The sequence below is a fragment of the Biomphalaria glabrata genome, chromosome 3, assembly GCF_947242115.1.
Source record: "Biomphalaria glabrata chromosome 3, xgBioGlab47.1, whole genome shotgun sequence".
Classification (NCBI taxonomy): domain Eukaryota; kingdom Metazoa; phylum Mollusca; class Gastropoda; family Planorbidae; genus Biomphalaria; species Biomphalaria glabrata.
In genome coordinates, this window is record NC_074713.1 from 10,744,961 (window position 1) to 10,762,051 (window position 17,091).

Here is a 17,091-nt window from a genome sequence, read left to right on the forward strand (position 1 = left end):
TTGGCCTACAATCTCCTCGTGGTCTACGGTCGTATCGTTCCAAAACCTCAGTCAAGACTTGAAGAGTTCCCGGTCCACGTCTGTTCCCTGGATTTTTTTATTAAAATAAATTTCTACTAAATCAAATAAGAACATAAAATTAAAATGTTATTTAACCTTGGTTAGGTCAGGAGAGATCGAAGACTCAAAAGAAGGTAAAGTAGCAATTATACATAAAACACTGAACCATAATCTTTAAATACAAAAACAAAATTTAATAAAATACTCTGAAAGACACAAAGATAGAGGCACATTCCTCGTTTCATATGCTAGGACACATTTGTACAAGTGCTCCTTCTTCCCTAGTGCTATTAGAGCATGGAATGGGTTGCCTGAGCCAGCCTGGAAAACCAGTGACTTGACAGAATTTAAGTTATTGGTTAACATGCATGACTAGATGCATGACGTGTAGGACGTAGTCATCGTCTTTGTTGAAGTAACGTCTGTATTATATGTGATAAGATAAGGAATGGAGAAAGACGGTCGGCAGATCCTGCATGGTGCCCCAACGGTCCAACTACCGTCCAACAGACTAATTTTAATGGATAGGTACAGGTAAACACTATAGTCTTGTAAAATATTTTACATATTTTGAATGTTCCTTCAGATTTGAAGATAATTTTAATCTACATCCTGCCACAAACCTCCCTTCATGACTACGTCTACGGGGGATGACAGTCGCAGGGACGGCCTTAGGCATAGGCAAACTAGGCTGTCCAAGACTAAAATAAAATTAGAGAAAAAATTGCGAAACTTGGATCTGATCTCAAACATAGTAGAGCACTAGCTGTGATTGTCTGTGACTATGTATGTTTACTGCTAGTCTAATTCTGTCTAGTATTTCTACAACGAAAATTGCGATATGCATTTCTACTTGTCGACCGTAATTTTTTTTCCTGTTTTTTATTTTTTTAATTTGGGGCCACCAAATTTACTTTGCTTAGGGCCTCCAATTATCCAAGGCCGACCCTGACAGCTTTAACTTCTTTAACACAAATATTAATTAAGTCCGTGTTGTTCCGAGATAAGGACAGTCACACACACACACATATATATGAACAAATTTCAGACCTCCGCAAACAGTTGCTTTCGCTGGTCTTTGAGTCCGAAGTACTCCTAAGAGTGCAGTTTTTCAAGTGGCTGCGCAGCTCCAGCTGAAAAAAATCTATATTGACATAGATTCTAGACTAGACATAGATTCTAGATCTAGATCTACTGTCAACTATTACGAGAGAACCATAAAACCCGAAATCTATCTAGATCTACAACTTACTCCAAAAAGAAATATTCTACTAGATCTAATTCAATTTTATATTGATTTATAAGAATCCCTTAATCTGGGTATTTTAAAAATAGCTTCTTGTGTAGGATTTTTTTTTATTTGTTTTTGTTACATTCAGTGCTTCCTAGGACTAACTCACTGAATAACTGAATTACACTAACCTAATTTCAGGTTGTTGTTAATACATTCTGGTCTTGGTTCTCTAGATTAGATATGAATATCTAGATCATCTAGAGATTTAACTAGATTTAATCTAGATCTAGAATAATTCAATAATCTAATCTAGATTAGATAGATCTAATCTAGACTAGTTAATTTATTAACTATTTGCATTTGATTGAATTTTCATCATAGGTCATAGATCTATATAGTAATATAGTATAATATAGTCATAGTCATAGTATCATTTAGTATGATTTAGACTTTTTAGTATCATAATCATGAAGTATGATATCATATAAATAATCATAAGTCATAATGATAGTGCATGAAGTATGTACTGTACTTAGTACTATGACTATGATCAATGATGTAGTCATAGATCTAGTCTAGATTCTAAATCAAATTGTTATACTAAAACTAAAGTCTACAGCTACACTCAGTAGATGAGTCTGATGAGTAGTCTACAGCCTTGTTCACTGTTGATCATAATAAATGATAATATGATTATGATAAATTAGAATTAATTAGATGTATATCATATATGATAATCATGTGTGTGTTTCTTGTGTTGTTGTTGTTTTTTTTGTTGTTTTTTTTTTGGTATTAATTTGCATGTAATACCAAATGTTGTGGATAGTGTGGAAGTCTTTCCTAAGCACATCTTCCTCTGTTCTTGTTAGAATATTATCCACAAAACGCAAGTTTGTAATTTTTCTCTCCATTGATTGTTGCTCTGAGTGCTCCAGGCTAGACTCTTAATAAAATCATTATTATATATAAATCTATAATATTTTATAACATCTGTTGTTTTTATTTAATATTATAAAGGCCTATTCATTTTTAAGAGTCAGAAATTTATGAGTATCTCCATTTTACCCAAAATGTGTCACGTTTAAACATTTTTTTATGGTGGTCTTTTTTTTTTTTTTTTCTGCCAACAGTTATTTGAAATATTAGTTTCTCTGTCCCTCCACTGGCATAATTGGACTTTTTTTTTATTTCCTATGACTTAAAAGCAAATGGCACAGATTGAAGAACTTGTGACAATTTCTTCATTGTTGTATCTTTTTGGAGTCTATCAAACTAGCTATTTAAATCTATTATAAACCTGTGTCAGTCTTTTCAAATGTTTGTGTTGCATAGCATTTTTAAAATCTATATTAACCTTTTAGTAACTTTGTTCTTTTCTTGTAGGTAGATGTGGTGAATTGGCTTGGTAGTTCATGGATGACTGAAGAAAGTCAACGGTATGTGAAGCACACACTCCATTTATATTATTAGTAATAATTTGCATTTTGATCTTGCTTACCTTTTCTGTTTTTTGTAGATAGGTTTTCCCTAGTTTAACAGCATTAAATATTGTTAAATGATGTTTTATGTAAAAATGACTCATTGTTCTGCAACATTCTACTTTCCCAAATCAGTTTTTTTGTTTCCAACTTTCAAGTTGTACAGCAGTTTTTAATCATCTTTTAATATGTTTTCATTTCCTTTTTTTTTTTTAAGTTTAAGCTTATAGGGTAAAATTAAATAAACAGGTTTGTGTGTCATGTTTAGTTGTTCTTTTTCATATTTTTTGTACGGAATTTTATTTTGCTTTTATTGAAAAATAATATTTCTAATCATAAAACATTTTCAATTTTGTTTAATAATGCTGTCTTATTCTTAATTATAATGCTCCTTCTGGTCGATTCGTCTCTCTCCTTGGCTGTAATTTTAAAAAAATTGTTTTTTTCCTGTCGTGGAATTCATATTGTCTGAATTCATCTTCAATGCTACATCTGCTTGTTTCTAATAATAGATTATTTCTTGATTCTCATTGTTAATGACCACCATGTTTTGTACTCAAGCTGTGTTTTCTACTCCTATCCTTAAAGTTTTATAAGTTACACTAAAATGGCATCATATGATAAGGTACGGTTAAACATTGAACAATAATTATAGCAAAAAAGCTTCAAAGTTCTAAAATGAACAAACAATTAACTTCTTAAAGTTGCATTTGAAATACCTTACAATCTATCCAAAATTTTAAGTATCATGTAATGAGATGGCAAAAAGTTAATACATTTAATTCTTTACTCTCACCAATATACATTACATTAACCAAAAAAAAAACAGGGCACGACATGACCTAAATTGTGCCAAAAATATCAAATATAAAAAAAACAGCATATTTTGAGATAAAAGAAAAAATGTATAATTCAAACCCAATATAATATCACAGAAACCTACTTCAATATCTTTTATCTTTGATACAGTTATCATAACCTCAGAAATAGGCCTGGCAACACTCTCTTATTTCAGAATGCAATCATACAGTGAAAGGTTTCATAATATTCTTACAATTATAGGAAAATAATATTCTTTTTTTTTCTTTTTATTGATAGCTTTAAAAATAAAAAAGACAATTAAAAAGTGATAGTTTACTGTTGTTGAAAGATAACTACACCTCAGATAAATAAGTTGTTTCATTTGTTATCTATTGGAAGTGTTTGTTTTGTTGAAATACATAAGTAGAGCCAGCCTAGGTCAAACAGAGATGATGATGTGCACTGATTACATCTGTGTGTTTTAGTCTGACACTTGTTTATCTTCTTAAGTCTCAGTAAGCTAGTCATTTCATATGTTTAGAGTATTAGTTTAGTTTTTGTGGTACAGCCACTCTATAGCCATTTTGGTAAGTGATAAGTGTAGCTTTTATTGTTGGTGGCATAACTTGTGGTAATTTGTTAGTGATTATCCAATTTTTTAATGCTCCCTGTTCAGCTACAGCAGTCCTGTAGACTATGATGGCCTTATTTCCAACCAAGAGCTAGATGATGATGTAGAACTCATGGATTACGATAGTGATCATGGTAAACATTCAGAAGAGAATCCTTTAATTAGGTCTTCTTATTCTGAACCTCAGGACAAGTGAGTAGATACATTTATTGGAGTAGTCATGATATTAATTATACAATAAAACTTTTCATAGAATATAGTCTAGTTATTTCTCATCCATTTAATTTTAAATTAACAGGAAGTATGGAGTTTTGTTTATCTTTGGATTTCTGGGACTGGCATCACTTCTGCCATGGAACTTCTTTATTACAGCAAAAAAAGTATGGCCTTATAATAAATATTTTAATTATTTATGTTTATGTTTTTTCATTTTGGGCTGGTTTAAAGCTGAAATTGAAATAATTTTTCTATAAAACATATTTATTGTCATTTACTGCATTTCTAATATCTACTTAATTTTTATTCAGTACTTTGACTACAAATTTAGAAATACAAGTCTGCCTAGCAATGTATCATTTGACGATGAAGCCCATATCACATCCATGCAGAAAGAGTTTGAAAGCTACCTTTCCATAGTATCTAATGGATCAAATTTGGTCTTTATGATTCTAACTGTTCTTCTTGTCAGGGCGTAAGTTATACCCTTTTTTTTTTTTGCTTTTAAATTTGATTAGGCTTCAAAAAATGTTGACTTATTTCTATAGATAGTTGTTAAAATGGTGTTCAGCACTGTGATCAACAGCCTTTAGTTTCCCTAAGTAATGTTTGATACCCATTGATGCTGGGTTATGTCAGGAATACTCTTAAAGCCGAATTTTTAAAGTCATTATCTTCAGGGTACAGCTTTAGGCTATGCTAGTTTACAATAAGGAATTAAGGAATTAGGCACGAAAAGTCATTTGTTTTGTTCATTTTGGGCTTCATTAAAAACAAAGACTAGGATTAGTGAGGAAATGAAGAAAACAGTAAATATGTTAGCATCTTTAGAGGAAGGTCAATTTTGATCACCAAGAAAGTTTTGGACCAAGGTATTTAGTTGAGTGATGACTAAGACAGATTCCCTTTGTTATTTCTTAAATGTTTATGAATTGACATTGCTCTTGATTGTCTCATTGCACTGTTAGTTTTCACCTGTTTGCTGGAAGTTTAGTTATTACCTCAGTTTTGAATGTAGCCTATTTAAGACACAGTGCAGAGGTACTCAACGACGTCAGTGCAAAATGTTTAGTCTCACAGCTGAAGCAGCTAAGACTTCAGAAAAGTGAAATTGTGGAGTTCCTGCAGAGAATTCTGACCACATCATTCAAGACTGCATAATTTATCAAGAGTCCCAAATAATAATGTTTGTAAAACAAACTGTATGGATAGCAGTTCATCTCAGGTATAGGACTGGTTCTCTGAACCCTTGAATATAGTAATGAGCTAATGAGAATGTCTAAGAAGATGAATATCCAACATAATTTAATATTAAAGACTCTACATTTGGCAGGTAAACCATCATAGATACAGTTTATTAACAGCTTTGTCTTCAAACAAACATTACAATAAAAACTCTGGCTAATTTAGTTAGTCTAAGATCAAACTTTTTGACTTTTGTAAATAGGCCATAAGAACTAGGAAGTTCTATGTGCTCATACATTATTTTATGTGCTCATACATTAATTGCCAATGGTCAGCAGAAATGAATTTTTGTAATGCACTAAAGTACTCTGCCTCTGGCCTAAAAAGCCTATTCTGTCTTCATTTAAATGGGTTTTTTTATTCTTTGTAGAATTGTTGTAAAATATAGAGTGTTGGCCTCCACTCTTCTTATTACAGTCATTTTCATAGTGACTTCAACATTGACTGAAATCAACACGGACACATGTAAGTCTCTTGTTTGTTTATCTTGTTACATATCGCAGACGTTACTTTAAAAAAAGATAATTACATCCTAAGCATATCATGTGTCAATCTAGCCTTATTTATGTTAAACTCTGCTAAGTCGTTGGTTTTCCTGGCTGATGAGTTTTTTTGACTTGCGAACAACATTGTGTTCACCTGTAGGGTACACATCACGTGTTACTTTCCAGTCAGCTATTCTTGATTTCCCCTCTGAGGTTTCTCTTAGGTTTGATTAGTTTTATTTTGCCGTAAAGGAAGCCAGAAATCAAACCTATGACTATTGAACAAATATTTGTGTAAAATTTACTTCAGTCTTTTAGATATACAACTTTTTTGTGTCTACTTTTTATCCATTAATATTTAGACTAAATGTTCAGTTCATACAAAAAAAAAGTTGCACTGGATTAACACCATTTAACAAACCACAATATGTATATATATATAATTACATCACTGCCGCAATACAGAAGGGAAGAAACAGAATCAAAGACTTTATTGATTAGTAAATTTGAAATGCCTTATTATTATGAAATCATACCAAATGTTTACCAAATTTAAGTTTGCCTCTTTATTTCAGGGCAAGAAAATTTCTTTGTATTTACCCTTGTAGCAGCCACCTTGATGAGTGGTAAGTTCATGAGCAGCCTTATAGTAATTCATTTCAGTATATATACTGATAAATGTGTAGGATAGGTCATGTGTCTCATTCTCAAGTTAAAAGTTTATTTAGGGACATATGAACTGAATTTTACAGGTTTTGGTCAATGGCTTACAATGATTTGTGTGACATGAGTTAATTTTTCTCTTTGTGATCATATATTCATTTCCCGGCTCTGTAAAAATGACATTTCAGTAAAGACTTACTATCATAAACAAAAAATAAAGTCTTCACCAAGATTTAAACTTGAAACTTAAAATATATCAGTCTTATACTATATCTATCTTTAATTGATGGACAGTAGAAAATATATGGTTAAAATAAACTAGCACATAATGTTTTTTTTAGGTCATAAAAGATTGATTTTGCTTGACCTATAGAGCTTAAAAGTTAAAAGTAACTTAATGGAGTAAGATTAGTTACCACAAGTCTTGTATTGTTATCATTTTTACCAAGTTTATATCAACTCTTTCTGTCTGTCTGGGTGGAAACTTGTACACCTTATTTCTCCCACTTCCCAATCTCAGATCAAGTTTAAATTTTGCACAATTGTTCTCTGTTGTTGACAACACATGAATCAATGAAAAACATTAGTTAATCAATTAGTTGTAATTAATTCATCAATTTTGTTTTTATAGAGAGACATTAGGGCCTACTAAGCTAAGGGGAGATAAGACTTGTGTCAAGAATTAGTTCGTTTGCTACAAACGTTAAACTAAAAATAGGTTATAAAACCTTCTACACTTTTAAGTACTTGGATAGCTCAGTGTCCTACAAGTCGGCCTTTATGGAGGCTCAAGTTCAAATTCAGACTCAGGCAACTTTTATTTTTTAATTGTTCTTAAAAAGGCAGCATGGAAACTTTCTCCCAGATATCTCCACTCAATTTAAGCTTTGCTTTTTTAAAAAGTATTTTTTAGATTTTACGTGTTTGTAAATTATATTTCATATGAAATAGATTTCACTTTAACAACATAGAGTTGTTTTTTCTTCTTTTTTTCCAGGTGCACAGTCAGTTTTAACTGGTTCAGTCTTAGGTTTATCAGCTGTTTTTCCACCAATCTATTCACAAATGACTATGATTGGACAGGTAGACATGTTTTTTTCTCTTCTTTTAATGACTTAGTTCAACAATTTTAAAAAAATACATTCAATGTCAGTTTTAAACCATTGTTTTGAAAATACACATAAATATGATGTGTTTATTTTTCATATTTTGGTAAATATAGTTAATATTGGTTTTAAATATTTTGAAATTGTTATTGTAACATATCAGCAAATAGACCAAATCAAACATTGTTATTGTAACATATCAGCAAATAGACCAAATCAAACATTTACATACAATTTTCTTTATTGTTCAGTGCAACCAAAAACAAATTACTTACATAACCTATTTCATAGAGCTGAAAGTTCAACGTAATGAGTTTTTACAGTATTATGTCATTATTTTAGAGTTATGTTTTCACTTTCTAATATTTCATTATCTAAACCCGAACTGACTTGCAGGCTGCAGGAGGAACATTCTCAGCTCTATGCAGCATTCTAACTCATACCACTGGAGGGGATCCCGTCACTAGTGGCCTTATTTTTTTTCTCATCGCAACAGTTATCACAGTTCTTTCATTTGTAGCTTATATAGGATTGCATTTTCTGGTAAGACATACACACATATATTTAGAATGCAATGATGTAAAAATGTGGTTTTAAAGGGAAATATTTTAATTTAAAGATTGTTTATGTTTGCATGGCAGAGGGAGAAGAAAATCCTTCAAGCCATTTTGTGTTTTGAAAGAAAATGTATGTTATTTTATTAGATAATGAACATCATAGTTAGATAAAAGAATTATATATTTTTGGCACATATTTAGAGTTCTAATTTTGTTACGATTTTAAAAGACGGTTTTATTCCCTCCAAATAAAAAATTTTTTAGTGAATTTTTTAAATATTTATAGACGCGCCATGGGTTTATTTTGCAAGCCAATAAAGTTGTATTCCATTTATAAATAAAATATAGTGTAAAAATAGAGCCTCGTATTATTTTAATTTTTTTTATTATTATTTATGGTACTGGTAGTAGGTTTGCCTAGTGGAACAGGCAAAATTAGAAGTCTATAACTAAAACAACAATGATCATTTTGGTTAGTTCTTTTCACAGCATAATAGCATCACTAATACAAAAGTAATAGAACAAAACATTGTTAGTACATGACAAAGTTTGGGAAAGTTATATTCATTTGCCATCAGATGGGTCTTCAAAAATGCACAGAGTCCACCCAGCTCTAATGGGTACCTGACATTAGTTGGGGAAAAGTAAAGACAATTGGCCACATGACACCCTTGTTAACTGTGGGCCATAGAAATAGATGGCCTTTACATCATCTGCCCTATAGATCGCAAGGTCTGAAAGGGGAACTTACTTTCTTTACAACATAATAAAGTGTATTCCAAAAAAACCTACATGGGTAATTTAATCCATCTTTGGAAAAAAAATTCCCAATTTATATATCAATTCCCTTCAATAGTCTCTAAGTGTTCAAACTACTTTTTCATCAATTCATCTGGTTATTATAGTTTATCTAAGTTACTTTAAGATAAATTTTTACATTTTGTTATTTTTATTGATTTTTTTTTTTCAGAGTTTTTCAAGATATTACATGATCTCGTTAGGTAAATAATTTGTAAATGAAGTAAAAAGTGAATGTGTTTATATTTCTGAATTACATTATCTTTATTAAATGTTTAATTGCTGGTTGATTTTAACTTTTTTAATAATTTAAAGTTTAAATTGCTGTCTAACTATTGTAGTCTATGCTCAGTGCTCTTTTAAAAAGATAAAAGACAAAACTTTATTTAGATACACAATTGTTCAGCTTATACAAAAACAAATATAGAGAAACAAAGTTCCATACCTTTGGGTTGTGAATTGAAAAGGATCTCACATTTTTTAGAGAAATAAAAATATTGGGACTTCTGACAGATAGCTCTAACAGTACAGGAATCTTAAAGTGGACATATGGTGTTATATTTTCTTTGCTAATAATCATATATATTCACTTGTTCTTAACTCAAATTTTTTACAGCCAACAATATTAATAAAGCCAATGATGATTTACAAGTCACAAGTGGAGAGGTCATTGATAAAGTAGCATATTTTCGTGTGATTTTAAAAAAGGTAATTTTTCAATTTTTTTTTTTAAATATTGTCAATGTACCATGAAACATTTTCTATTTACATATGTGGGGGGGGGGGGGTGTGTGAATTCCCAACAGAGACTTATATTTTCACTCCCTGAAAGAAACTATTAGTTTTATAGAAATCTAAATCTCTATCTTTATGATACCTGCACATTACTTAGCTTCCAACATTTGACTTCAGGCAGGCTTTTGTTTAGCCTGAATGATGAGGCAGCAAGAGTTTAGAGGTATGTCACTGTAGTGCAGGACAAAATAAACTTGCCTTAATGTAAAGTCTTGTAGTTTTGATCACAAGGCTATGTTTTGGCCAAGTGGTAAAGCTTTGGTGAACAAGTGAAGGGCTTGAACTAGAATCTGTGATTATGACTTAGGATATTCATCTAGCTTTAATGGGTACCTGACATTTGCAGGGGAAGATGAAAAGCTTGTGATGGCCAAACAATCTTATTAACTGATGACCCAGTTAGAATCTATCTCACCTGGTAATTTTTGTGTGGGTTTAAAAAAACAATTTTCTGGTTTATATGTTGATTAGAGAAGTAGTGATAATTTAACAAACATTTTATTATGAAAATTTTCGAGTTAATTTGTTTTTATTTTATTTCCAGAGTTGGATATATTGTCTTAGTGTGTGCTTAGTTTTTCTTGTTACTCTTTCAATCTTTCCTGCTGTTTGCTCATTAATCAAACCAATTAGTAAGCAGAAATCACAGTGGTCTGGTAAGAATTTTGTTTTATTTATATATATATATTATATTTGTATTGAATTGAAATTTCTTACCCTCCATGATATTTTAAATAATTTTTGCATTTAATTTTTATATTATATTTATTCTATACCTTTAATAAAGTGATTTAAATGACTTATACAATTTTTCAAAGCTTATTTCTATCACATTCATGGAGTAGAGGCTCTTTATGTGAGTTAATTGTAATTGTGGTAACATTTAATGCGACTTGTGGAAATGAATTTATTTATATAGTATAAATGTCCCTGGGAAAACATTGAATTTGACTTATGGAAAAGAAGCTGCTTGAGTTAAAATTAGGGTTAGTAGCACTTTTCCATGACAGAATTTTAGATTTTAGGAGTTTTTTTAGGAGGAAATGTATGATGTATATATATATATATAGACTCTTGATTTAGTCACTAAAATTCACGAACTTTTCACGGCTGTGTGCTAATTATCTTCACTGAATCTACCTTTAAATCTAGACTCTAGATCTAAGTCGCTTTAATTTTGCAGACTTTTCACGGCTGTGTGTGAATTATCGTTACTAGATTCTAGTGATTTATCGTAAATGTAGAGTCTAGCATATTTCTAGAATAATCTAGACATTAGATGTATCGAGATCATTAAATTGACTAAAATCTAATTCTAGATAGGCTACTCTTACTAGCTAGATCTAGATGATTTATGAACTTTTCACGCTAAATCACTCTTACTGTTACAAGAAGATTTTAGGTGAGGTAAGGCCGAAGGGGTGTAGCCGACATATTAGGCTGATAATTGCTCTAATTATAGTCAATAGTCACTACACACCAAATCTAGCGTGTCGTCAGTCGTAACAATAGAAGGAAACAACAATTTCTACGCTGCCATCATAAAAATAATGCCAGGTGAAATGCTTGCTTGAGCCAAAGCCATCTTTAATCCAAGGTCGCACTTTACAAGTGGGAGAAAGGCGGTGTAGACGCGTCACTGGTCAGCTCATTAACACCAGCCAGCCGGTAATGTCATGCGATCAGAATGCCTAGTTACACTGTTGTTTTTCCCCCACATTTTTTACAAAAAATAAGCAAAATTATATTTTAAAAAAATATTGGGTACAAATTTTAGGAGAGTGGACAAAATTTTAGGAGAATTATGGCAATTTTTAGGAGAATTTTAGGAGACTTTTCATTTTTTTAGGAGCGCTACGAACCCTGTAAAATGTCCTAAGTATATGATAAATTGGCCCAATTTAGATTAAGCTGTTAATATTTCTTATTGTGTTAGTGGTAACATTGCTATCATTTTAAAAATGAAATCCCTCGTGATACCACCAGTACTTAAGAAAGCCACTAATATTTTTGTTTTACTTCAGACTACTTCACGCCAGTTATATGTTTTCTTTTGTTCAATGTCGGAGACTTTGTTGGAAGGTTGATAACATTTATCTGTAAATTTGTAAGTATTTGGTTAGCCTAATTAAATACAAACTTTAATATATTTTCTGGTAGTGGTTCAATATGGCTATTGATAGGTCAGTCTTTATGTGGTTATGTGGTAGTTTAGGCTTAGGATTATCAATATAAGAGACTATCCTTTCACTAATGTAATATAGTCACTCTTTCTTTTTCAAAAAGAAATAAATACTGGTCAAGAGTGAAAGGGTTAGAACATTAATTTGCACAGTAGTATAATATTTGCAACAACTCTGATAAGCTTAAAAGAGGCTTAAAGTATAATGGTGTAAGCTCACAATGAAAGGACAAACTAAATTCAATAAATACACAGACAGAGTGAATTATGTTAGACGACAAATATCACACAAATCTGTTCCCAGCACTTAGCAGATATTTGTTTAAGGGTACTTCTTGCAGTGCATCACTTACTAGACAGCAATATAACTCTTTCTCTCCTAATCGATGATACCATCGTTGATTTGACCCAATTAAATTAAATTAATATTAAATTTTTTTAACTTGACTTTGAATAATTCTACACCGGCACCATATATAATAACAACAAAGCTATTAAAGCCCAATCAAAACAGGGTAGCGAAATAGTAATGTGCAAAATAAAGAATTCCTTTAAAATGTGGAAAAATAAAGAGTTAAGCTATTTCTTACGTTTTGATTTATGTTTTGCATTGTTGAAGTACTATATGTTTCAATAGCTAACTTGAATTACTAAATATCCTTAATCTAGCATAAAAGTGCTCAACACAATTGCATTAGCATATTGTAATGTTTTGTTGAAATTGCTATTGATAAACTTAATGAGGTTCTGTATCCATCTCTAGCCAGGCAGCCATCGCCCAGGTCTACTTCTGTTCTTCTGTATACTTAGAATTGGTTTCATCCCATTGCTTATGTTGTGTAATGCCCAGCCCAGAGAACATCTACATGTTCTCCTCAACGATGATGCTTATCCCATAGTTCTTATATCACTGCTAGGGTTGACCAATGGATATTTAGGAACCCTGTGTATGTCGTTTGGACCATTGTAAGTATCTTGACTTTGTCATTAACCCCTCAAAGTGTTTTTCTGGTATGTTTGTGTGTTGTTTTTTTTTCCTTCTTTACATGCATTGTTTTTCTAAAAAATTAATTTTAGAAAAGAAAAAAAAATTTAGTAATAGTAATTGAATTAAAATCACCAGCCTCAAAATTAAGCCTTCTATTTCTGTCAAGAAGTGGGTATTAAATTTGGACTTCTTCATTCTCCTCACTGAATGTTTGATATTACTGTTTTAAATAGAAAGCAGGCCAACAGTTAAAAAAAAAAAGATTGTTTACTTTCAATCAGCGATTTTGGTTAAGTAGTTAATAATTGTCATAATGTAAACAAAAAACAATTTTCTGTTGGTGTTAAAAAATCTAAATCAATAGCCAAGTAGTAGATCTACACATAAAACTCTTATTACAAAGTGGATGTCGTAGTGACTTTTAACTTCAGTCAGCATGGGAAGTGTTACCAAACATCTGGCAAAAAGGGGACATTTTTTTTTCTTGACAGAGTAGGGGCCTACAACCCAGAGAAAATCTTTCGCTTGGAGTTCCCCAAGATTTTGGGGAAATAATGAACAACTGTGAAAAGTCGCTTTATGGATTATATATAGCGTGGATAAAAAGCCACAGTTATTATATATATATATATATATATATATATATATATTAAAATCTATAGTTAATAATAATAAGGCTAGACATCGAGTCCAAAGATTAGTGAGGAATGCAGTATTACTCTAAAAAGTGACTTTGTATAGTACAAAATTTTTTGTACAAAAATAGATGCTTGTACTCAGTAATGAATTGCCTAACTACTAATAAATTAATGATAAACGTTAAAATACAAGAAAATAATAATTTTCCCCACAATGAAAAAGGTGTGTATGATCACAAAAAAAGCACTGTATATATATATATATATATATATATATATATATATATATATATATATATATATATATATATATATATATATATATATATATATATATATTAGTTTTACAGCCTTTGATTTACTGACGTTTCCACAATAAATTGTTAGCCCAGTTTTTTAAGTTTATTTTCACTTGCTCTTTTAATCCTCCTTTTTAAGGGTTTGTGTAGGTGTCTGATAATCTAAGATTGGGAACTATTATCTTCACTCACAAACATGCCTTTAAATATTCAACACATTTCTATTACAAGTTTTTTTTTTGTTGCACTTTTCTTTCAGGACAGCAGAAGATGAGCATCTTGAAGGAACTGGCATCATGCTAGCCTTGGCTATGACTGTAGGGTTAGCTGGTGGCTCTGGCCTGTCATTTTTACTAGTTAACCTTCTCTGATCCTTTCATATTTGTTATTGTGTTGTTTATCTTGATGACCTGTTGTTTATAGGCGAAGTAAATAATTTACGTTGGTAAACTTTTGTTTTACCACATCTTATTATACTTGTGCAATAAAAACTCTCTGCTACTCTGTATGAGTATTTATGTAATGTTTACATCAATTCTTGGGCATACTTTCTAGTGTACGCATCAAACTATCAGCAGATTTCTGGAATTAGGTCTTTTTGTTATTTCAGAAATGTTGATTTAATGTAGCTAATGTTGCCATATAATAAATAATGTGATAATATATTGTGGACACATGTCCAAAAGAAGTTTATTTAAAAATGTTATTTTCCAATGTAAAGTTGCATACTTATTTTATTTTTGTGATTTTAAATGCCAAGGTTAATAGCTACTCATTTGTTGTGGACAGGTTCTGTTTAGTTGTTTTAAGTACTGGTAAATTATCAGAGCATGGGATGGGTTGCCTGAATCAGCCAGGAAAATCAACGACTGGCAGAGATAAAGTCACTGATTAACATGCATGACTAGATAGACAGGAACACACCTAGGACATAATCGTCTTCTCTTTTGAAGTAACATCTTTAATCTATAAGAAAAGATAAATAAATAAGATTATTTTTAGCTGCTTGTTCAATCATCCCCAATAACAACACACACACATCTCCATACCAGGACAAAAAAGAAAAAATTAAATTCCTATACTGAGCAATAATTACTTTGACATCTATAATTAGAATTTAAACATTTAATAATATAAATTGTTTTAACAAACTGTATTGATTCTACAGAATTGTCTAGACATTAACAGGTTCCATGTAGAAATATCAATTCAGTCAATGTTTTAAAGAATTCTAGATAATTTATGTTTAGTATGAAGATAAACAATAGTATGGTAAATATAAAACACATTCTACTACAATTATTAATTGACCAATTTGTATTTATTGTACTGCATCAAATCAAATTTTCCTATAGGCCTATATGCTGGCTATATTTTCTGTACATGTTTTCTTTGTATTAGTCTATTAGCTCTAGTTAAAACAGGGTTGGACATTTATTGTCAAATGTGTATGTACATTGATTTCTTTTTTCATTCCTTATATATTCCTTTCATTCCTATATATATGTATATATACAGTGCTTTTTTTGTGGCTGTACGTACACAGAGGTACGGCGTACCAGCACCTTTTTCAATGTTGGTTAAAATGATTACTTTTCTTGTATTTTAATGCTTATTAATTTATTATATTATTAATTTGTTAAAATCTGCGTTTTTTTTTAATTGCGCACAATAATAATTAAAATATAAATGCAAAACTGCTTAATAAAGTAATAATAAAACAGTCTAAGTTGATTAATTATAAATTAAAATTGTTTTAGACATTTAGCATCTTTGCAGTTGTGATGTAGCTTGCATCGAGGTGCGAACTGGTTGTTAAAAGTTAGGCAATCCATCACTGAGTACCAGCACCATATATATATATATATATATATATATATATATATATATATATATATATATATATATATATATATATATACAGTGCTTTTTTTTGTAAAATAAATAAGTGCTGGTACTCAGTGATGGATTGCCTAACTTTTAACTACTAATAAATTAATAATATACGTTAAAATACAAGAAAAGTAATAATTTTTCCCCCACATTCAAAAAGGTGAAGGTACTTTGTACTGGTGCGTACCGTCACAAAGTATATATATATATATATACACATTGTAAAATGTAAGGAAATCTTGGTCAAATGATATTGATGTCTTGTAAGTAAAATTTAACTTAATTATGAACATGTGTACAAATTCTGATAAAGATTTAGAATGCTAAACATATTTGAGAAGTACAATGACATGTGTCATGGCTTAGATATTTTGTAAATTTTCATGTTGTACTGTCAAAATGTTGAAAACTTTCTGCTCTTCTAACAATGAACCATGGCATATACAAACGTCTTTCTGTTTTTATTTCATGTGCCACACATCCTGTACATTTGAAAATCTGTATGATTGGTTGTTGTTGTTTTTTTAAGACTACGTATTAAATAGTTTTAGACAAGACCTGCTTTGAAAAATTAATCCTTAACTTTTTTAAGTTTGCATGCTAGATACCGGTATAGCAATGTTTATCGATAAATAAAGCCCCAGTATATACTATTTTTAAAGCAGGCCTTGTTACTTTCAGAGTATCGTACTTATATTAGTTCAATAGTTATGTACAGTAGTTCATGAAATGAATGCATTTGAAAATATTTTTCTTTTTACATTATTGTTCTATCTGGAAAAAAAACATGAATTAAAGTTTTTATATAATTATGGTATATGTTGTTTCATTATTATTTGCATTCAATCTATTACTGATTTGAAGAAATAACTTTCACTTTATAATATAGCTGCACAAGAAAATATGAATTTTGCAAATGTATTGGCTTGGTCATGTGAAATACTGCACTCTTGTCTCTCTTTATGTGCTGGTACAAGAATGTGTGTCCTCGATAACAAGTCAAGTTGACAAAAACCATTGTT

At 30.6% G+C, this 17,091-nt stretch overlaps 1 protein-coding gene across 4 annotated transcripts; it reads left to right on the forward strand.

Moving 5' to 3' along the window:
• Positions 1–1,417: 1,417 nt before the first annotated feature.
• LOC106071152 (equilibrative nucleoside transporter 3-like) lies at positions 1,418–16,881 on the forward strand. Of its 4 annotated transcripts, XM_056023304.1 has the most exons (15): positions 1,418–1,492; positions 2,678–2,730; positions 4,250–4,396; positions 4,503–4,584; positions 4,732–4,895; positions 6,036–6,130; positions 6,726–6,776; positions 7,811–7,896; positions 8,316–8,462; positions 9,447–9,477; positions 9,891–9,982; positions 10,614–10,725; positions 12,094–12,176; positions 13,015–13,217; positions 14,436–16,881. In XM_056023304.1, exons 2-15 carry the CDS (start codon positions 2,711–2,713, stop codon positions 14,545–14,547), a joined length of 1,425 nt encoding a protein of 474 aa, XP_055879279.1. In that variant the 5' UTR covers positions 1,418–1,492; positions 2,678–2,710; the 3' UTR covers positions 14,548–16,881. The 4 variants fall into 4 exon arrangements, with proteins under 4 accessions (XP_055879279.1, XP_055879280.1, XP_055879282.1 ...); XM_056023305.1 differs by lacking the exons at positions 1,418–1,492; positions 2,678–2,730 and adding an exon at positions 3,761–3,808; XM_056023307.1 differs by lacking the exons at positions 1,418–1,492; positions 2,678–2,730 and adding an exon at positions 3,936–4,088.
• Positions 16,882–17,091: the final 210 nt, after the last annotated feature.